The sequence below is a fragment of the Cyprinodon variegatus genome, unplaced genomic scaffold (genome assembly GCF_000732505.1).
Source record: "Cyprinodon variegatus isolate N-32 unplaced genomic scaffold, C_variegatus-1.0 Scaffold101, whole genome shotgun sequence".
Classification (NCBI taxonomy): Eukaryota; Metazoa; Chordata; class Actinopteri; order Cyprinodontiformes; family Cyprinodontidae; genus Cyprinodon; species Cyprinodon variegatus.
In genome coordinates, this window is record NW_015150554.1 from 1045215 (window position 1) to 1061479 (window position 16265).

A 16265-nucleotide genomic window follows, 5' to 3' on the forward strand; every position below is an offset into this window, starting at 1 on the left:
AAAATATATATAAAACAAAAGTGCGCTGCAGTGGAATGTATAATTAGTTAAAATAATAAAATTAAATAATAAAAATTAATAATTGAAGAGAATAAAATACCATGATTTAAAAAAAATGGATATTAAAATGAAAGAAAGCTTGACTACAAACAAACTAATGTTTAGATAGCACCACTCAATTTTTTTTATTTATCTTAATTGCAACTTGGGGTTTCTGCACTTTCCTGGGAGTTCGTTTCAGATAAGTGGAGCAAAAGAACTAAAAGTTGTATTTTTTTTTCTTTTTTTTTTTTAGAAACGGATGGTCGTTGGTTGATCAGCTCAAATTGGGAAATAGATATATATAATGCAAATCTTTAGACGTATTGATTCTTCATTTTACATGATTAAAAACATTTACTAATAAATTGGTTACAGTATTATACTTTAATCTCAGTCCTATAGAAGGCAGCGTTTAACACCTATATAAATAAATTAGTTGAAAGAAATCCCACTAACGGTAAGATGAAGCCAAAAAATTGACCCAGTAAATTCAGTTTAAAATAATAATTTCTACTCTTTACTATTTAAATGTGCGTAACAGAATTTTATTTAACTGAATTATTTTTAATATAATTCAACGTCAAATATATATTATATATCTATTATATTTTCTAGTTACTGTAAATAAAAGGGGACAGTAACTGTCCTTAAAATTGGCAGGCTGTTGACCAATAGTACGGTTACATCACATCGCTTAACATGTCAGAGAACCAATCAGAAATTAAATTTTTTGGATCCGTCTCATATGACCCGCCTCTCATTTAGCGGTTACCCACCGAAAGGCAGGTCACATAGGAAATGATCAAAACCGATTAAACCCTTCAAATTAAAAGCTGGTAATTTCATTTGTGAATAAAGGAGTATGTATTGAAAACATTTTATGTAAATTCGCTATAGACGTTGAAAGTGAAAGATAATTAGTTTTAAAGAGGTAACGTCAAGAAATACAAATAAGAAACTATAGTTAGAATATCTACTATTATTTTGACAGCTATATCCGGAAATGTCTATTTTTTCGGGGTAGCTTGATGCTAAATGTAGCTACAGTCAGATTCGCTCTTTGACAGCCCAATTTTCTTCGTATTTATTTCATTTTCCAGTCTATTTTTGGTCCCACTGTCTCCCTCTCATGATGCCTGTTATCCATCTCCTGTCTTCGGTCTCTCTGGCGCTATTCTCTCTATGTCCTACCGCTCTGTGTGCGCGCAGAGATGTACTGGAGCTCGGGGACGCGGACTTCGACTACCTGGCAACGGAGCACGAGACCATGCTCGTGAAGTTCTACGCTCCGTGGTAACATTTCCCTCTAGCTTTGGGCATGTACAGGGATTTTGAATTTTAACTGCTGTGGATTCATTTTGTCTTCCAGCATTTTGTCTTCCATATTTTCTCATTATTATATTCCTCTTTATAATATGAATATGTAAGTTGTATATGATAAAATATTCTCTAAGTATTTCAATTCAATTCAGATTATTTATATAGCGCCAATTCACAACACATGTCACCTCAAGGCACTTTACAGTTCACCAGATCATACAGTCAGATTGATTCAAAGTTTTCTATCTAAGGAAAATCTCGAAGAAAAAAAAAGCTAAATTTCACCTTAGCTGATTGCTTTCTTTGGAATCAGCTCCACGCTCATGACTTCAAGAACCTCTACAAACTACAACATTTTAACTAGTATTGTTACAGCTTTACAGAGATTTGCCTCTACTATCTTATATGTTAAATAAAGCTATCTCAAAAAACTATATATAAAATATATGTGGTGCTCAAATTAAGTCAATAAAGTCATGTGCTTATTTTTTTTCCTGATAACCTGGTTCCTAGATAACAGAAGAGGATTGCAACATAAAAAAAACAAACAAACAGAAAACCTGCCACTTGATTAGACTTTTTAGACAACTTTTATTATCATTTTGTATACAGAGTGTATACGAAACAAAGTTTAGTTTCGTACAGCTTTTCAGACAGTAAATCAACATTTTCTTTACATAAAGTGCAGCAGTGATCACATGTAAACAGTGTGGGAGAAAAAACCTGGTGCAAAAAAATGCATTTATATGGAAGTTCAGAACATTAACTATATATGGTGCAAATATGCAGTATTTTTGGTTTGGTGTTATTAGTGTGATGCAGAGTCTGTGACATGATTTAGAGTTTTTAATAAACAAATAAAAACAAACTATTGACTTCGGAGTTGCATCTCAGAATTATTCTCATAGAATTATGATACGTTTTTCTATTCTTACCTACTGAAGTGATAATCCTGAGCTTTGGCGATAGACTCCCAAATATTTGACTGTTAATTCTGGGATTTTTTTTAAACAGCCCTAATCCTCTTTCATATATGGCGAATTACATACATAGACTTTGCTATTTCTCTATTTAGTCTTGCTTTAACTTTTCTTTTCTTCTTCTTCTGAAAGTACATATTTTACCTCTCGGTTTATGCTCTCATCCTTTCTTTCTTTCTTCTCATGTGTCCCTCAGGTGCGGCCACTGTAAAAAACTGGCCCCGGAGTTTGAAAAAGCTGCAGGTCGACTTAAAGGCACCGTTCAGTTGGCAAAGGTATCACTTCTGCAACAAATACAGTTGCTAATGTTGTTATTGCAAACAGGAAAAAAAAACTTTCTCTCTGTCTTCCAGGTTGACTGCACTGCAAACACAGAGACCTGTGCTCGCTTTGGTGTTACTGGGTATCCTACTCTAAAGATCTTCAGGTCAGGGAAGGACTCTGCACCCTATGATGGGCCTCGCACTGCAAGTAAAAAAGATAAAAGAAGACAAACAAGATAGATTTAAAGGTTAAAAATAGGGATTTATGTGTAGATGTGGATGTGTTTGAGTTCAGATGGGATCTACAACTACATGAAGAAGCAGAGTGGCCCGGACTCAGTCCACCTGAAGAGTAAAGAAGACCTCCAGAACTTTGTCAATAACTATGATGCCAGCATTGTTGGTATGCCTGCTGTTACAGCATCTCATCTTGGACTCCTTCCTGCTGCAGGGCTCATGTGGTTGGTGTTATGTTTTTTTTTTTTTTCTGTGCTTCAGGTGTTTTCTCAGGGACTGATGCTCCACGTCTGGCTGAGTTTCTGAACGGCGCCAGTCTGTTGAGAGAACAGTTCAGATTTGCTCACATCACTGATCTACAGATCGCTGACGAGCACACTCAAAATGAGTGGGTTTTTTAGACAAATCATTTGCAGAAGTAAATCATCTCATTTGGTTCTTTTTACATTGCTTTGTTTTTGTTTTTTTTTGTTTTTTTTCAGGAGTGTCCTACTCTTCAGACCTCCAAGACTGTCCAACGCCTTTGAGGACAGTGTGGTGGTCTTCAAAGATTATCTGACCATCAGCTCTCTGAGACGCTTCATCAGAGATCACATGTGAGATATTTTCCATCTCACAACCTAAAGAGGAAATTGTTTTTTTGTTTTTTTTACTTTGTCTAATTCTTTTTTTTTGTCCGTGCTCAGCTATGGTCTGTGTCCTCACATGACGGTGGAGAACAGGGATCGCCTTCGGGTTCGCGACTTACTCACAGCGTACTATGACGTAGACTATCATCACAATGTCAGAGGGTCCAACTACTGGAGGAACAGGTGAAGCGCCTTCATATTAGCAGCACACTAATATAATGGTTGTGTTTTCTGGGGGGAGAAAGGAGGATAAATAATCCACCTTCAAAGTAACTTCTGCTTTGTAGTCAGGTTTAGAGAGAATCCCTCATCTAAAGCACCCCTGGTTCAGGTTTTTAATGGTAACATTCTTATTGCTTAGCAGGTTTGTATTATGAGCTCCATTAGTTTGATCAGTGAATGGCAGATCAGATGTTCAGAATTTTCTTTGATGGAAAATTTGATGGACGGATGGATTTAATGAGCTGTTTAAGTTTACACAAAAATACGAGAAAATATAATTAACTGGTGCAACATAAGTTTTAAAAAAGAATGTTTTATAGTTTTGAAAGTTGTATTCAGCCCTCTCTCTTTTTGTGCCTGTTGCCAGGGTGATGAAAGTAGCATCCAAATACGTTGGGCGTGGCCTGATGTTCTCAGTAGCCAATAAGAGAGACTTCCAGGCCGAGCTGGAGGATGACTACGGCCTGGGAACGTCAGACGGAGGCGAGCTGCCATTCGTCACCATCCGGACCAAGCTGGGCCACAAGTACACCATGAGGGAAGAATTCACGTAGGTAACATGGCCGCACTAGGCTACGTGCTGCTGCATTAGGTTAAAACAGGACAAATCGGGGTCCTCTTCCTGTGCTGCTGGTGAGCGTGACCGTGTTTGTTTCAGGAGGGACGGTCAGTCACTAGAGAGGTTCCTGGAGGATTATTTTGCAGGTCGTCTCAAGCGTTACATCAGATCAGAACCAGTACCTGAGAAGAACACTGCTCCTGTGAAGGTAAGATGGAGGTGACGGTGTAGCAGCAGTTTGATATGTTTGGTGGAATGATGAGAAAGACCAGCAGCTGGACTCTGGTTCTGCTATAACTTAAGTCATCTGTCGGTGTTGTTTAATGCAGGTAGTTGTTGCAGAGTCGTTTGATGACGTCGTTAACGACCCAGATAAGGACGTTCTGATTCAGTTTTACTCTCCATCGTGTCCACACTGCAAGAAGCTGGAACCAGTTTACAGAGAGCTGGCAGAAATGGTACAAAATTTTAGTTTATTGCATAATTGAATAGCTTAAAAAACCCCATCATGACAAATATAAACAAGTACGGAGTCTACAGGTATGTAGAAGTATTTATACCCGTGTCAGATTTGGACTTAAGATTAATTTAATTCATTCAAGAATTGTCTTTTCTGACAAGAAATGAGATGGGCATTAATCCAAAAATAATCTTTTGCTCCTTCTACAGTTTCTTTTAGAGTCAAGTTGGAATTATGGCTTAGTGGCTTTAAAACATAAAAATTACTTCTACTCAGAAAAAACATGATCTTCCGTTAAAACATTACAACACTAAATCTACTAAAATTATTGGCCCTTTGTCTTGTCTGAAAAATAAACATACTTTTAACTTTTTTAGCTTTTTTTAAAATTATAAATCATTATTGGGCTTAACCATATAAACTATTTTTCAGTTTAAACAAATAGCATTTATGGGCCTCTTATTATGTATTCACAGTTCCTCAGATACTGAAGTCTTCTTTATCTGTTTCCTCAGTTGTATTCTGACCCAAACACCGTTATCGCCAAGATGAACGCCGTCGCTAACGACGTCCCATTAGGATACGATGTCCAAGGGTGAGGATTGAACTTTTATGGTTCCTAGCAGATTTTTTTTTTTATTCTCTATGAAATATTTCAAATTTTTCTACTTCAAATCAATAATGGGATATTTTAGCTCTTTGACGCTAGTCAGATCCTTGGGGCTTTCATTTTCTGAACTTTTCACAGGATTGCCCTGTTTTTGTATTTATTTTCAAATATCTTCTCTGAAGTTTCTTTCTTTTTTCTATTTTTTTTTTCCTTTTCCTTACTGTTTTGGTAATAAGACAAGAGCATCCAGAGGATGCAGGAGGGTCATTTTTGCTCTTTTCCTTTTTTAAGCGCGTCACAAGCGTCAGAAGCTCATGAGGCACTGCTTCAGCTGCTCAGATGCATCGGGATGTGCAGGTCCTCCTGCTCTAGAGGCGTTGCAGGACCTTTTAATGGGCCTTAATGCGCATCAACCATAGACTTTGCATGTAAAGCGGCTGCTTCTGCTGCCCAAAGTGTGTTAGGTTCGAACGTTGCAAAAGACAAAGAGAGTAGACTGCATCCTTTTTGCTTGTTTTATTGCTCTTGATTCAACACTTTGTTGTGCCCCCTTTGTCTCTGTCAGCTTCGCTCATCTACAGACTAAATAGACATTCAGACTTCTTAAGTTTGCTGATGATTAGCATATCACTTCTAGTCACAGATTTGTTATTGGTTTTAGGTCTAGACTTTGACTAGGCCATTCTAACACAAGAACATCCTTTGGTTATATGTTTGGAGTCTTTATCCTGTCGAAAAAGGGAACCTTCTGTCCCTTCTTTTAACCTGTTACTGTTTAATAAGCTCCATCTATCCTCCCATCAGTTGGAACCACTTTCCCTTGCTTAAATAATGGCACACCATAGTGCACACTGATGATTTTAGGGTCCAGCCTTTTCCATGTGCGTCAAATAGGTTTATTAAAAACTCCCCTGACCAGTGCGCCTTCAGCCACAGGCTTGTTGGTAAACTTTCAATGGGGCTTTTTATAGCATTCTGCCAGCAATATCTTAAATTTGCCCTCTCTTCTATAAATGTATTTGAATGTAGCTCTATCATGTATAACCCCAGTAAAAAGAGTTTATGGTTGTGAAGATAGTTATTTGTTTTACCCTCTTTTGCTTTCCTTCCAGGTTTCCCACCATTTATTTTGCTCCTGTGGGTAAAAAAGACGATCCTGTTCGATACCAGGTACCTCACAGCCAGTCCAGCTTCAGATGCTTTAGAACAGCAGGTTGTCACATGAAGTCTGATGGCGTCTCTGGCTTCTTTTCAGGGCACTCGGGAGCTGAAGGACTTCTTGAAGTTTCTGAAACGTGAGGCGAGTCATAATCTGGTGATTCCTGGGTTTAAGGATGAACTGTGACACTTGTTCACTCATGGATCTTAAGCTAGAGAAAATAAGAAAGACACATAAAGGGGAGAACCCTCTCCTACTCTTTTGGATGGACAAGGTGCAGAATCAGTCTGAGTTTACACAAACAGGTGTCCATAACACAGACTGAATCCTCTCAGATTTTTATTTAAACTCGAAATATCCAAATGAAGTGCTCCATTGCCTCACTAGATTATTTATTCATTTGATTAATTTATTTATTTAATGAACGACCTTAAATGCATTGGGTTTATTTATTTGTATCTTTATGCAAAGCTGTTATGCATATGTTATATTTCTTTATCTTGTGTAAATTGTATATGGTGCTTTATTGTTTTTTATTTGTATTTAATGAGAGATTCTAAGCTTTGTGACAAACTCATAGAACTGGAATCTGTTCTGAGCCTTCTTACTTGCAGTGAAACTCTGCTGGGACTGTTTAATAAAATATTAACTTGCATCATACTGTTAATTTGCAGTTTGTGTAGTTCTGATGGTGATGCCTAAGCTTGCTTGAAAATCAAATAATTATTTTTTTGGATGCAAAGATAAAGTCCCTTTTTACATATATTTTGTTTCACCCTGCAATTCCTAAATGTTGACTTACTTTAGTATCTGTTGGCACTAAAAATTGACTATATTAATACTGCAACAAAATGTTTTTCAGATAATGAATCACTGGGAATACATTTTATTTTCCTGGAGTATTTCAGAACAATGTGATACTCTGATGCCATAAAGATTGAAGACTACAAATCAATGCATATATTAAATGTGAATGAGAGTGTTTGGATTGATGGGTTGTGAAGTATGTTCCTCCTTAAGTACTGTGTAATTTTTATTAGTGAAAATGCTGCGAGGAATCAAATGTTAAAAAAAAATCTATATATACATCTTAATTTGCTATACATTTAAATAATAACGTGAATATTGTAATATAAACATTGGTGGAATCTAAAAGGGGTTTGTTCGATTTCTTTTTCCTTAAAAGGTGGATTGCTTACTGAATACATTTCATTCACTCTATTGGTTGAAGAACATGTCAATCAAAAACAATCTCTTCTCTGATTGGCCACATTTCGGCTAGAGTTCATTCCCTTTCGTCTGAGCCCTCCCTCTCGCCGCACCACCCAGAACCTTCCAAGCTGCTGCTCCCCGGTGCACGTTGTCAAAAATGATCGGCCAGCAAGTTTTAGTGCTCAGTAAGTACAGAAAATAATCTAAAGAAACACTTTTAACATCTAATTTTGAGTGTAGAAGCGCTGGTGTTCCGGTTTGGTCTGCTTTTTGCCATTAACTTTCAGAACGGAGCTGCTGAAACACAAAGCGGCTAAGCACCATGTGCTAATAAGGCTATTGCATTTTGCATCAGGGCGCTACTTCCTCAGACCGGTATAGTTAGCATTATTAGCTCGTGCTAAACCATCGCTGTGTGTGCTAACATCTCCACCCAGCCGGTGTTAGCATCTTAAACTCATACGCAAAGAAAAGCGCGTGAGAGATGCTAATAGCCGCTAGCTGTCACCGTTACTCGGCATTAACATGCGGTTTAAGCTCAAACAGAAAACATATTTTTAACTTGTTTATTTAAAACTGTACGTTAAACATGGATTTGATTTATGGGCCTTTTCATATATATAACATACTCACGTAATAGAGTAAATGTCTGAGCTGCTAACTTCGTATTTCAAATCGTTGTGTATTATTTTACTGGATTATATCGAGTATTAGCATCATTACATTTTGATATTTTAGCTAATTTATTCTTGTATATTTGATTAGCACAGGAAGCCTTGCATTTTAAGCCCAAGTGTTACATGGTTATTATTATTAAAGGATTCGATTAATATGTTCAAGAAATTTGTCAAATTGATATTGTCAGTTGGATGCAGAGACCTTCATATGATTTACAGTTTTTATTAATGGGACCATGAGTTTGGTTTCAAGCTGTTGTGTAAATCTCAACATGTATGAATTTAAAATTCATACATGTTGAGATTTATGGCTGAAGCTCATTTTAGTTTGATGTTCATGCTGCTGTGAGCATTTCTAAGCTGTTGAATGTGATTGTCTTGGAAAGGCTGTTTTATTCTGAGACATAAGACGCTTAAAAATAGCTCCATCACTGACACTTTCTGACGTTCTTATTAAAACACTCCTAACGTGAGGCAATACTATTTTTTCTCTTTTTAATGTTTAGATTTTATATCAGTATCTACACAAAGGAAGCATGTAAAACAGGGTTAATATTGTCAGTATACCGCAGTTGCTTTGAAAGGTCATATTTAATGTTTCTGTTGTGTGATTATAATTGCTTTTACAAAACCTTTAAGATTTAATTTAGGTTTCAGTCATATCTTGGAACAGATGTTTTTTTTTCCTAACACCACATCATCCATTAACTTTTCCTCTATTTACGTCCTTCCTTCCAGACCAGAACGTGAAAAGAGAGTCGGGGCGTAAAGTCCAGACAGGAAACATCAATGCTGCAAAGGTAGGCTTCTACTTTTCTTCTTCCCGCATCCTAAAAGACATACTTGTTAATTGGTGTCAGTCAACTGTAGAAACCTGAAGTGAACCAAATAAAACAGTTTGATTGGGCAGGAATTTAGCAGGAATATAAAAAAGCAGAAAAGTCATCATATCAACAACCGTAATGGTGCACCTTGCATATCATTTCTCAGTTACTAAACTGGACATTAAACAGACATAAAAATATATCTGTTGGTATGTGGTCACCTCCCTAACATCCCAATTCATTTCAGAACATCGCAGATGTGATCAGAACCTGTCTTGGCCCACGGGCCATGATGAAGGTGAGTTTGCTCCATCATGCTCAATGCATCTGGTCCCAGCACAACAATTCTCTTCTCCATGTCAGTGATTCATCTTATGTTTTCCTCTTTACAGATGTTACTGGACCCAACCGGGGGAATCGTCATGACAAATGACGGTAATGCCATCCTCCGAGAGGTTAGAATCATCAACAAGTTTCTTATTTTGGATCATCTAGAATTGTCCATAGATATTAGCTTGGCTTCGATTTCTTCCTAACGTACATCTCCATGGCAACAGATTCAGGTGCAGCATCCTGCAGCCAAGTCCATGATTGAGATCAGCCGTACACAGGATGAAGAGGTGGGAGACGGGACCACCTCAGTCATCATCCTAGGTAAGTTTAGTTTATGCAGAGACTAGTCCTTAGAAATAAAATTGATGATCCAGAATCTTTTTTTGTGCCTCAGCTGGAGAGATGTTGGCTATAGCAGAACAGTTTCTGGAGCAGCAGATGCACCCAACAGTGATCATCAGCGCCTACAGGCAGGCTCTGGAGGACATGCTGGTAACTCTGAAGGAAATCAGGTAGAGTCTGACTATGGAATAACTGGTATCCCTATACTGTGCCATAGTGCCAAAAAGTTTTGACCTAGCTAAAGTTTTGTTTATTCAAGTTTCCACACAATTTTCACAAATGGCATCACCATTTCTCTCTCTGTGGTCTACACCTGATCTTTAATGGATTATTTAACAGCATAATTGTTAGTTGCAGCCTAAAGGCCATTTTAACAACAGTATGTAGAAAAATCTAGATACATGTAGCCTGTCTGATATGGGGTTGGACAATACTGCCATATCAACATAAATAGCAATATGATAACTGTGATTTGGCATTTCTTATATTTTTGCCTATGATTGCAGCATTTTTCTGACTTTCAGGTTTTGAGAAGTTCTGTTGTGTTTTTTGTTTTAGTTTTTTTTAAGAAACTTTTCCTAAAATGTTACATTGGAAGACATTTATTTACATGGTCAAATAACTATCATCAGTTTACATGGGGGTCTTTTGTGGGAATTCTCAACCATCTCTCTGATGTTCCAGAGCCAAACAGCTTTGTTTACGGATGTTGCTATAAGGTTTCATTTTGTAATTATTCTTGATTAGAAATGATTTATGGAATAAAATTGTATGCAATGGAAACGGAGTTGAAGAGGGAAGGAGATAAGAATTAAGATGATAGAAATAGAGAGAAAAAAAACAAAAAAAAAAAACATTCCCAATGGCTCATACAAATTGCTTCTAAACTTGCATAAAACTAGAAGAAAAGAAAACATAGACTTTATGGATTTCTTTTAAGGTCCAGTGATTTGAACCCTCTTTCTCTCTTCCCACAGCACCCCTGTGGACACTTCAGACCGCTCCATGATGCTGAAGATTGTCCACTCTGCAATCAACACCAAAGCTCTGAGCCGCTGGTCAGAACTCGCCTGCGGCATCGCGCTAGACGCTGTTAGAACAGTTGAGCTCGAGGAGAATGGGCGCAAAGAGATCGACATCAAGAAGTACGCCAAGGTGGAGAAGGTATGGCTGCCGGATGGCTTAACGAGGAATAAGTCACTTTATTATCCTTGAGGACATGTTGTAAAGCAAAAATGACATCAATTTAATTCTGGTGTCATCATCAAACCATGTTGGAAAATATAGAATGATTAAAATATTATAACTTTTACATAATTATAACCATACCCAGCTTTTATGCTCCCAAGTTTTTAATGCCCACTAACTAATCTGCTGAGGCTTATTTTAAAAGACAGAAAGTGAAATTAAAATCATGAATCTTCCTGTGGTAGATCATGTGTTTTAATTTCAGGATCAAATAGAACCAGAACAACCAAACTTGCGGGAGATAAAATGAGGCATCAACAGCAGCAATTTCCTAATGGTAAATTGGTTGGGTTTTGTGTTTATCGAAAAAAAAAAAAGGGGTGCAGATGTAGCTGCAGAGTCATATTTGTATTTTTCTAAAACGCAAAGCTGTGCAACCACCTAAAATTTAAATACAAAATTATCACTTGGCTAATATAGAGTTTGACTTTTTATTTTTACTTCTCTCTCTCTTTTTTTTTTTTAAATAATTTTTTCAGTATCTTAGCAAATTTGTTTGGATGGCATAACTTAGTCCGGTTTATTATCAGTCATGACACTTTCTTTCTTTTAATTCGTGATTTTGTTTGTTTTTAAAGGATTTTTATTTTGAGGTTACTTTTTCAGTCCTTGGTCTTTTTTTATCTGATTTTTTTTTTATGAATTCAATAAGTTGTTATATTTGGTTTGAAGAAATAAATTAGATTTTTATTTATTCCATGACTAAGCAGTTCAAACATGATTTTATTTATAACAAGGAACATTTCTGCTCCTGTCAAACTTGTGTAAAGTGTGATCAAAATGTTTTTAGTAATGTTAACAGAGGGGACGTCTACTTGTTAATTTAAAGATGTCTTTCCACTGTCGCCGCATGCTTGCTCAGAAGAGGTGATCTCTGCTCCCAGAGTTAATCGCTGCAGTCAGTTGAGCTTCTTTAGTCATATTTAACAATCGTCTGACTTTACTAATATCATTTGGATCAAGTTATACATGTATCTAATGAAAAAATGACCGTTTAGATCAGTTTGGAATGATTAGTTTGAATATTGACTTACTGTTTTCTATATTATATGAATTATTTCAAGCCTCAATTAATTTATTTTACCTTGAAAAATTCTACTAAAACTGTGGATTATTTCTCTTATTAACAGCTTGCTAACAACTTAAAATAAGAACCATTTCATAAACCGGAGGCCTTTTTTACAGTGTTTAGACCTGAACGCAGCAGAGAGGAAAGAGATGTGGACTAGGGGTGTGGGAAATAATCGTTTTGGCGATATATCGTAATATTCGGCTGCCCAATATAATATCGATCTTTCACTTCTTAGTATCGATTTAAAAAAAAAAATGGTTACATAAAACATTGATGGGAAAATGGGCTACCTCTGCACCACCACTCTGGCAGAAAGAGCTGTGGAGCCCTTTAACTGTGCGTGCAGCACCAAATCTGTATTTTAGGCAGTCACAGTGGAAGAAAACCCCAAACAACATGGATAATAATACCTAATCAATATTTTCTGATGAAAATATACAGCACTTGCTGTTTTATCTCATCATTTGATTTTGATAGCTGGGGAAAATATGGCAATATATAGTGATACTGCAATACCGTGATAATATCGTATCGTGACCCAAGTATCGCGACATGTATCGAATCGCAACACTCATGCCAATACTCACCTCTAATGTGGGCATAAAAAAACTGTATTAGTTAAACAAGTTATAATGGGTCTAAATTATTCTACTCTTATTTTGGTCCTCTTCCAGTTTTTCTTTATCTTATTGTGTCTTGGAGATATCATTGGAACCTTAAAAATGGTTGCAGGATCATTAATTAAATCTTTTTTTTTTTTCTTTTTTTTTTTCGTATTTGCTCTTGTGTGTTTAGGTTCCAGGTGGGATCATCGATGATTCCTGTGTGCTGAAGGGAGTGATGATCAACAAGGACGTCACTCACTCAAAGATGAGACGGATGATCAAAAACCCTCGCATCGTCCTGCTCGACTGCTCTCTGGAGTACAAGAAGGGGGAGAGCCAGGTACAATCGCCCCTCAATAACACAGAAAAACAGCTGGAATGAAGCTGAAACAGCATTTATCCCTGAAGAAAATAATAACAATTTGACGTACAAATCCTGAAATACACAGGGGGAAAAAAAATCTAGATTCTTCACAAGTGAAACAAAATATTGCATAATATTATTATAAGGTGAAACTCTTAGAGCAGAATGTTCGCCCCTCACATCTATTTATGTGGAAATCATGTTTGCGTTGCAGTCTAAATAAAAATGTTTGCTGTGCAAGGAAAAGTATGACTGTGGGACATCAGTGCTCATTAGGATGTAACAAGATCCAATATTATATAAAAAAAAAAACATAATAGAAATAAAGTTGATTAATTATTCTCTGAATAATGTCCGTAATTTATTGCAACCATTTAAATATTTCATTTTTTATCACCAGAAGGTTATAGAAAATATGACATTTTAAAAACACAACTTGTGTTAGATTGTTTCCTATAATACTCAGCCATACTCAGCTTTGCATTTATGCTTCCAGGTCTTTTTGATACCAGGTTTTGTTGCCCATCCATCCATCCATCCATCCATCCATCCATCCAAATAAGTTGGCATTTTACTACATGTTTGTGGTTAGATGGCTATGGATTTAATTTAGGTTGAATTATACCTTTTGTTTTCAAACTGAACACCTACAAACAAAAATAGAGCTACAAAATTCTTAGATTGAAATAAAAGTTAATCCTAGTTGTGGAAGGATGACTGATGGACATCCAGGTGTTTAAACCAAGCCTGTTGTTCTCAGATTAGTTTATGTGACGGACTTCGTTTTTGGTCCATTAACTAAAATTAAACATTAAATTGTTGCACTTTAAGGTTTGGTTTTTGTGGGAATTTTTGTTTCATGTTTGAGGAACTGAATACATATTGTTCCCTGCAGACTGACATAGAGATCACCAAGGAGGAAGACTTTGGCAAGATCCTAAAGATGGAGGAAGAGTACATTCAGCAGATCTGTGAGGACATCATCCGTATCAAACCTGATCTGGTTTTCACTGAGAAAGGCATTTCAGGTACTGAAACCTTCTGCTCCTGGAACAAGAATCTCACTTCATTATGTTTTTGTTTTTCCAGTGTTGAACAAGTTTTTAATTCTCTCTCAGATCTGGCCCAGCACTATTTGGTAAAAGCAAACATCACCGCCATTCGCCGTGTGAGGAAGACCGACAACAACCGCATCGCCAGGTGTGCTGCTTTGCCTCTGATCAGACTCTGGTAGCATCTGTAGCCGTCTCCTAATCTCAGTACTGTGTCTTTGTCAGGGCGTGTGGCGCTCACATTGTCAGCCGGACAGATGAGCTGCGTGAGCAAGATGTCGGAGTCAAGGCAGGGCTGTTCGAGGTGAAGAAGATTGGAGACGAATATTTCACCTTCATCACAGAGTGCAAAGATCCCAAAGCCTGCACCATCCTGCTGAGAGGAGCTAGCAAAGAGATCCTGGCGGTGAGGGCGCCCCCTACCTGATAAACTGGGGCATCAACCGGGGAGCTGCTGGGTCTGTAATGGCATCTTTTTTTCTGCAGGAGGTGGAGAGAAACCTGCAGGATGCCATGCAGGTGTGCCGCAATGTGCTGCTCGACCCCTTCCTGCTGCCAGGGGGTGGTGCCGTTGAGATGGCAGTGTCAAAGCGTCTGACAGAGCGATCCCGCGCTCTGACCGGTGTTGAGCAGTGGCCGTACCGCGCCGTAGCTCAGGCTCTGGAGGTTATCCCTCGAACACTGATCCAGAACTGTGGAGCTTCCACGATCCGAGTGCTGACATCACTTAGGGTAAGACGAAGACGCTCAGCAAGGTTCTAACGTCCAACCTTAAAGCTGAAACCCGGTATTTAGACCTAATCACAGCAAAGGGAGGGAAGCATTTCTCCCAAAACATGGAAACGGCTTATAAACAGTCAGAGCTTTGAACAGTTTTATTTTTAGACACAGAGTCAAACTGAGCTGAGTAGTAAACCTGTTCCTGTCAGAACCTTTCTGCTCATTGGACGACTGTGGGATTGAAGCTGCCTCTGTTTGTTTAGGCCAAACACACTCAGGAGAACAGTGCATCCTGGGGCGTAGATGGAGAAACCGGCACCCTCTCCGACATGTCTGTCCTCGGCATCTGGGATCCGCTGGCTGTGAAAGCTCAGACCTACAAGACCGCCGTGGAGGTCAGAACCACAGTCCAACGTCATTGGTGTTAATTACACACGCTGAACCTAACCAGTAACGCTCTCTCCTTTATCAAACAGACGGCCATCTTGTTGCTGCGTATCGATGACATCGTCTCTGGTCACAAGAAGAAGGAAAAAGATGAGCAGATGGGAGGACAGGGGGCTGAGTAGATCCAATTGGATCCACGTTGACCCAGAAAAGCGGAGTCGCTCCAGCTCTCTGTGTATAAGTGGGTGTGTGTGTAGGCTTTGTACGTGTGCATGTGTGGGGACCAGATGACTCACTGAAACGTAATAAAAATAACAACACTTGGAAACCTTAAAAACGTCTATGGTTGTGTTCATGCATAAGTTTTATTTTGTAAAGTTTTGTTGGGCTTCTGTTGAAGCTTGAAGTTTGTTATGAATTCAAAGTATCTGGAGAAAAACCTGATAACTTAATAAAGCTGAAGGCACTCTGTCTCTGTTAGGTCACTGTGTTAAAGTCTTATTCCCTGCAGAGCTCACTGAACTGATTTCCACTGATGACTGTCTATAGCTTCTGCCTGATTGTGGTAATTTTAAGGTCTTACAGTTGACTTTTTGTTTTTTTCCTCTTCAATTGCTAAATACTTTGAGAGATGCTAGAACTTTTGATTTTATATATCTTTTTGGTTTTTAGTTTCATTCATATATATATATATATATATATATATATATATATATATATGTATTTTATTTTTTTATTTGATAGAGGAAGACAAAATCAATCTTAAAACTTCGAGTTTTGACAGCCTGTGTTCCATCTCCAGTTTGATCTCTAGGGTAGATGAGGATTTCATTGTTTCCTTTATTTTATTCGTCAAATATCTTTCTAAGTTGAATATTTCTCTGATGTAGGCTGCATTCGTACTGAGTTGCAATCCTGTTTTGGAAGAAATCTAAAATTTTATGGTAT

General features: G+C 37.7%; 2 protein-coding genes across 2 annotated transcripts; both read left to right on the forward strand.

Annotated features, from left to right (window-relative positions):
* The first annotated feature begins 1064 nt into the window (after positions 1–1064).
* Positions 1065–7567, forward strand: LOC107084492 (protein disulfide-isomerase A3-like). The gene is made up of 13 exons (XM_015374380.1): positions 1065–1335; positions 2539–2617; positions 2696–2813; positions 2901–3008; positions 3104–3230; positions 3325–3438; positions 3529–3654; positions 4061–4243; positions 4352–4460; positions 4582–4710; positions 5228–5307; positions 6435–6492; positions 6578–7567. The coding sequence occupies exons 1-13, from the start codon at positions 1172–1174 to the stop codon at positions 6665–6667; spliced, it is 1485 nt and encodes a 494-aa protein (XP_015229866.1). The 5' UTR covers positions 1065–1171; the 3' UTR covers positions 6668–7567.
* A 191-nt stretch (positions 7568–7758) lies between these two features.
* Positions 7759–15757, forward strand: cct3 (chaperonin containing TCP1 subunit 3). The gene is made up of 14 exons (XM_015374378.1): positions 7759–7878; positions 9109–9170; positions 9442–9492; positions 9587–9649; positions 9752–9848; positions 9922–10039; positions 10847–11033; positions 12985–13134; positions 14054–14186; positions 14277–14358; positions 14436–14616; positions 14697–14942; positions 15194–15325; positions 15407–15757. The coding sequence occupies exons 1-14, from the start codon at positions 7851–7853 to the stop codon at positions 15497–15499; spliced, it is 1623 nt and encodes a 540-aa protein (XP_015229864.1). The 5' UTR covers positions 7759–7850; the 3' UTR covers positions 15500–15757.
* The last annotated feature ends 508 nt before the right edge of the window (positions 15758–16265 follow it).

Excerpts from the sequence above, each read along its gene's own strand:
- LOC107084492 (XM_015374380.1), top strand. The coding sequence starts at position 1,172 with ATGATGCCTGTTATCCATCTCCTGTCTTCGGTCTCTCTGGCGCTATTC. Across the intron at positions 3,009-3,103 it reads CTATGATGCCAGCATTGTTG|GTGTTTTCTCAGGGACTGAT; the intron begins GTATGCCTGCTG and ends TCTGTGCTTCAG. Across the intron at positions 4,711-5,227 it reads ACAGAGAGCTGGCAGAAATG|TTGTATTCTGACCCAAACAC; the intron begins GTACAAAATTTT and ends CTGTTTCCTCAG.
- cct3 (XM_015374378.1), top strand. The coding sequence starts at position 7,851 with ATGATCGGCCAGCAAGTTTTAGTGCTCA. Across the intron at positions 7,879-9,108 it reads CCAGCAAGTTTTAGTGCTCA|ACCAGAACGTGAAAAGAGAG; the intron begins GTAAGTACAGAA and ends CCTTCCTTCCAG. Across the intron at positions 14,943-15,193 it reads GAGTGCTGACATCACTTAGG|GCCAAACACACTCAGGAGAA; the intron begins GTAAGACGAAGA and ends CTGTTTGTTTAG.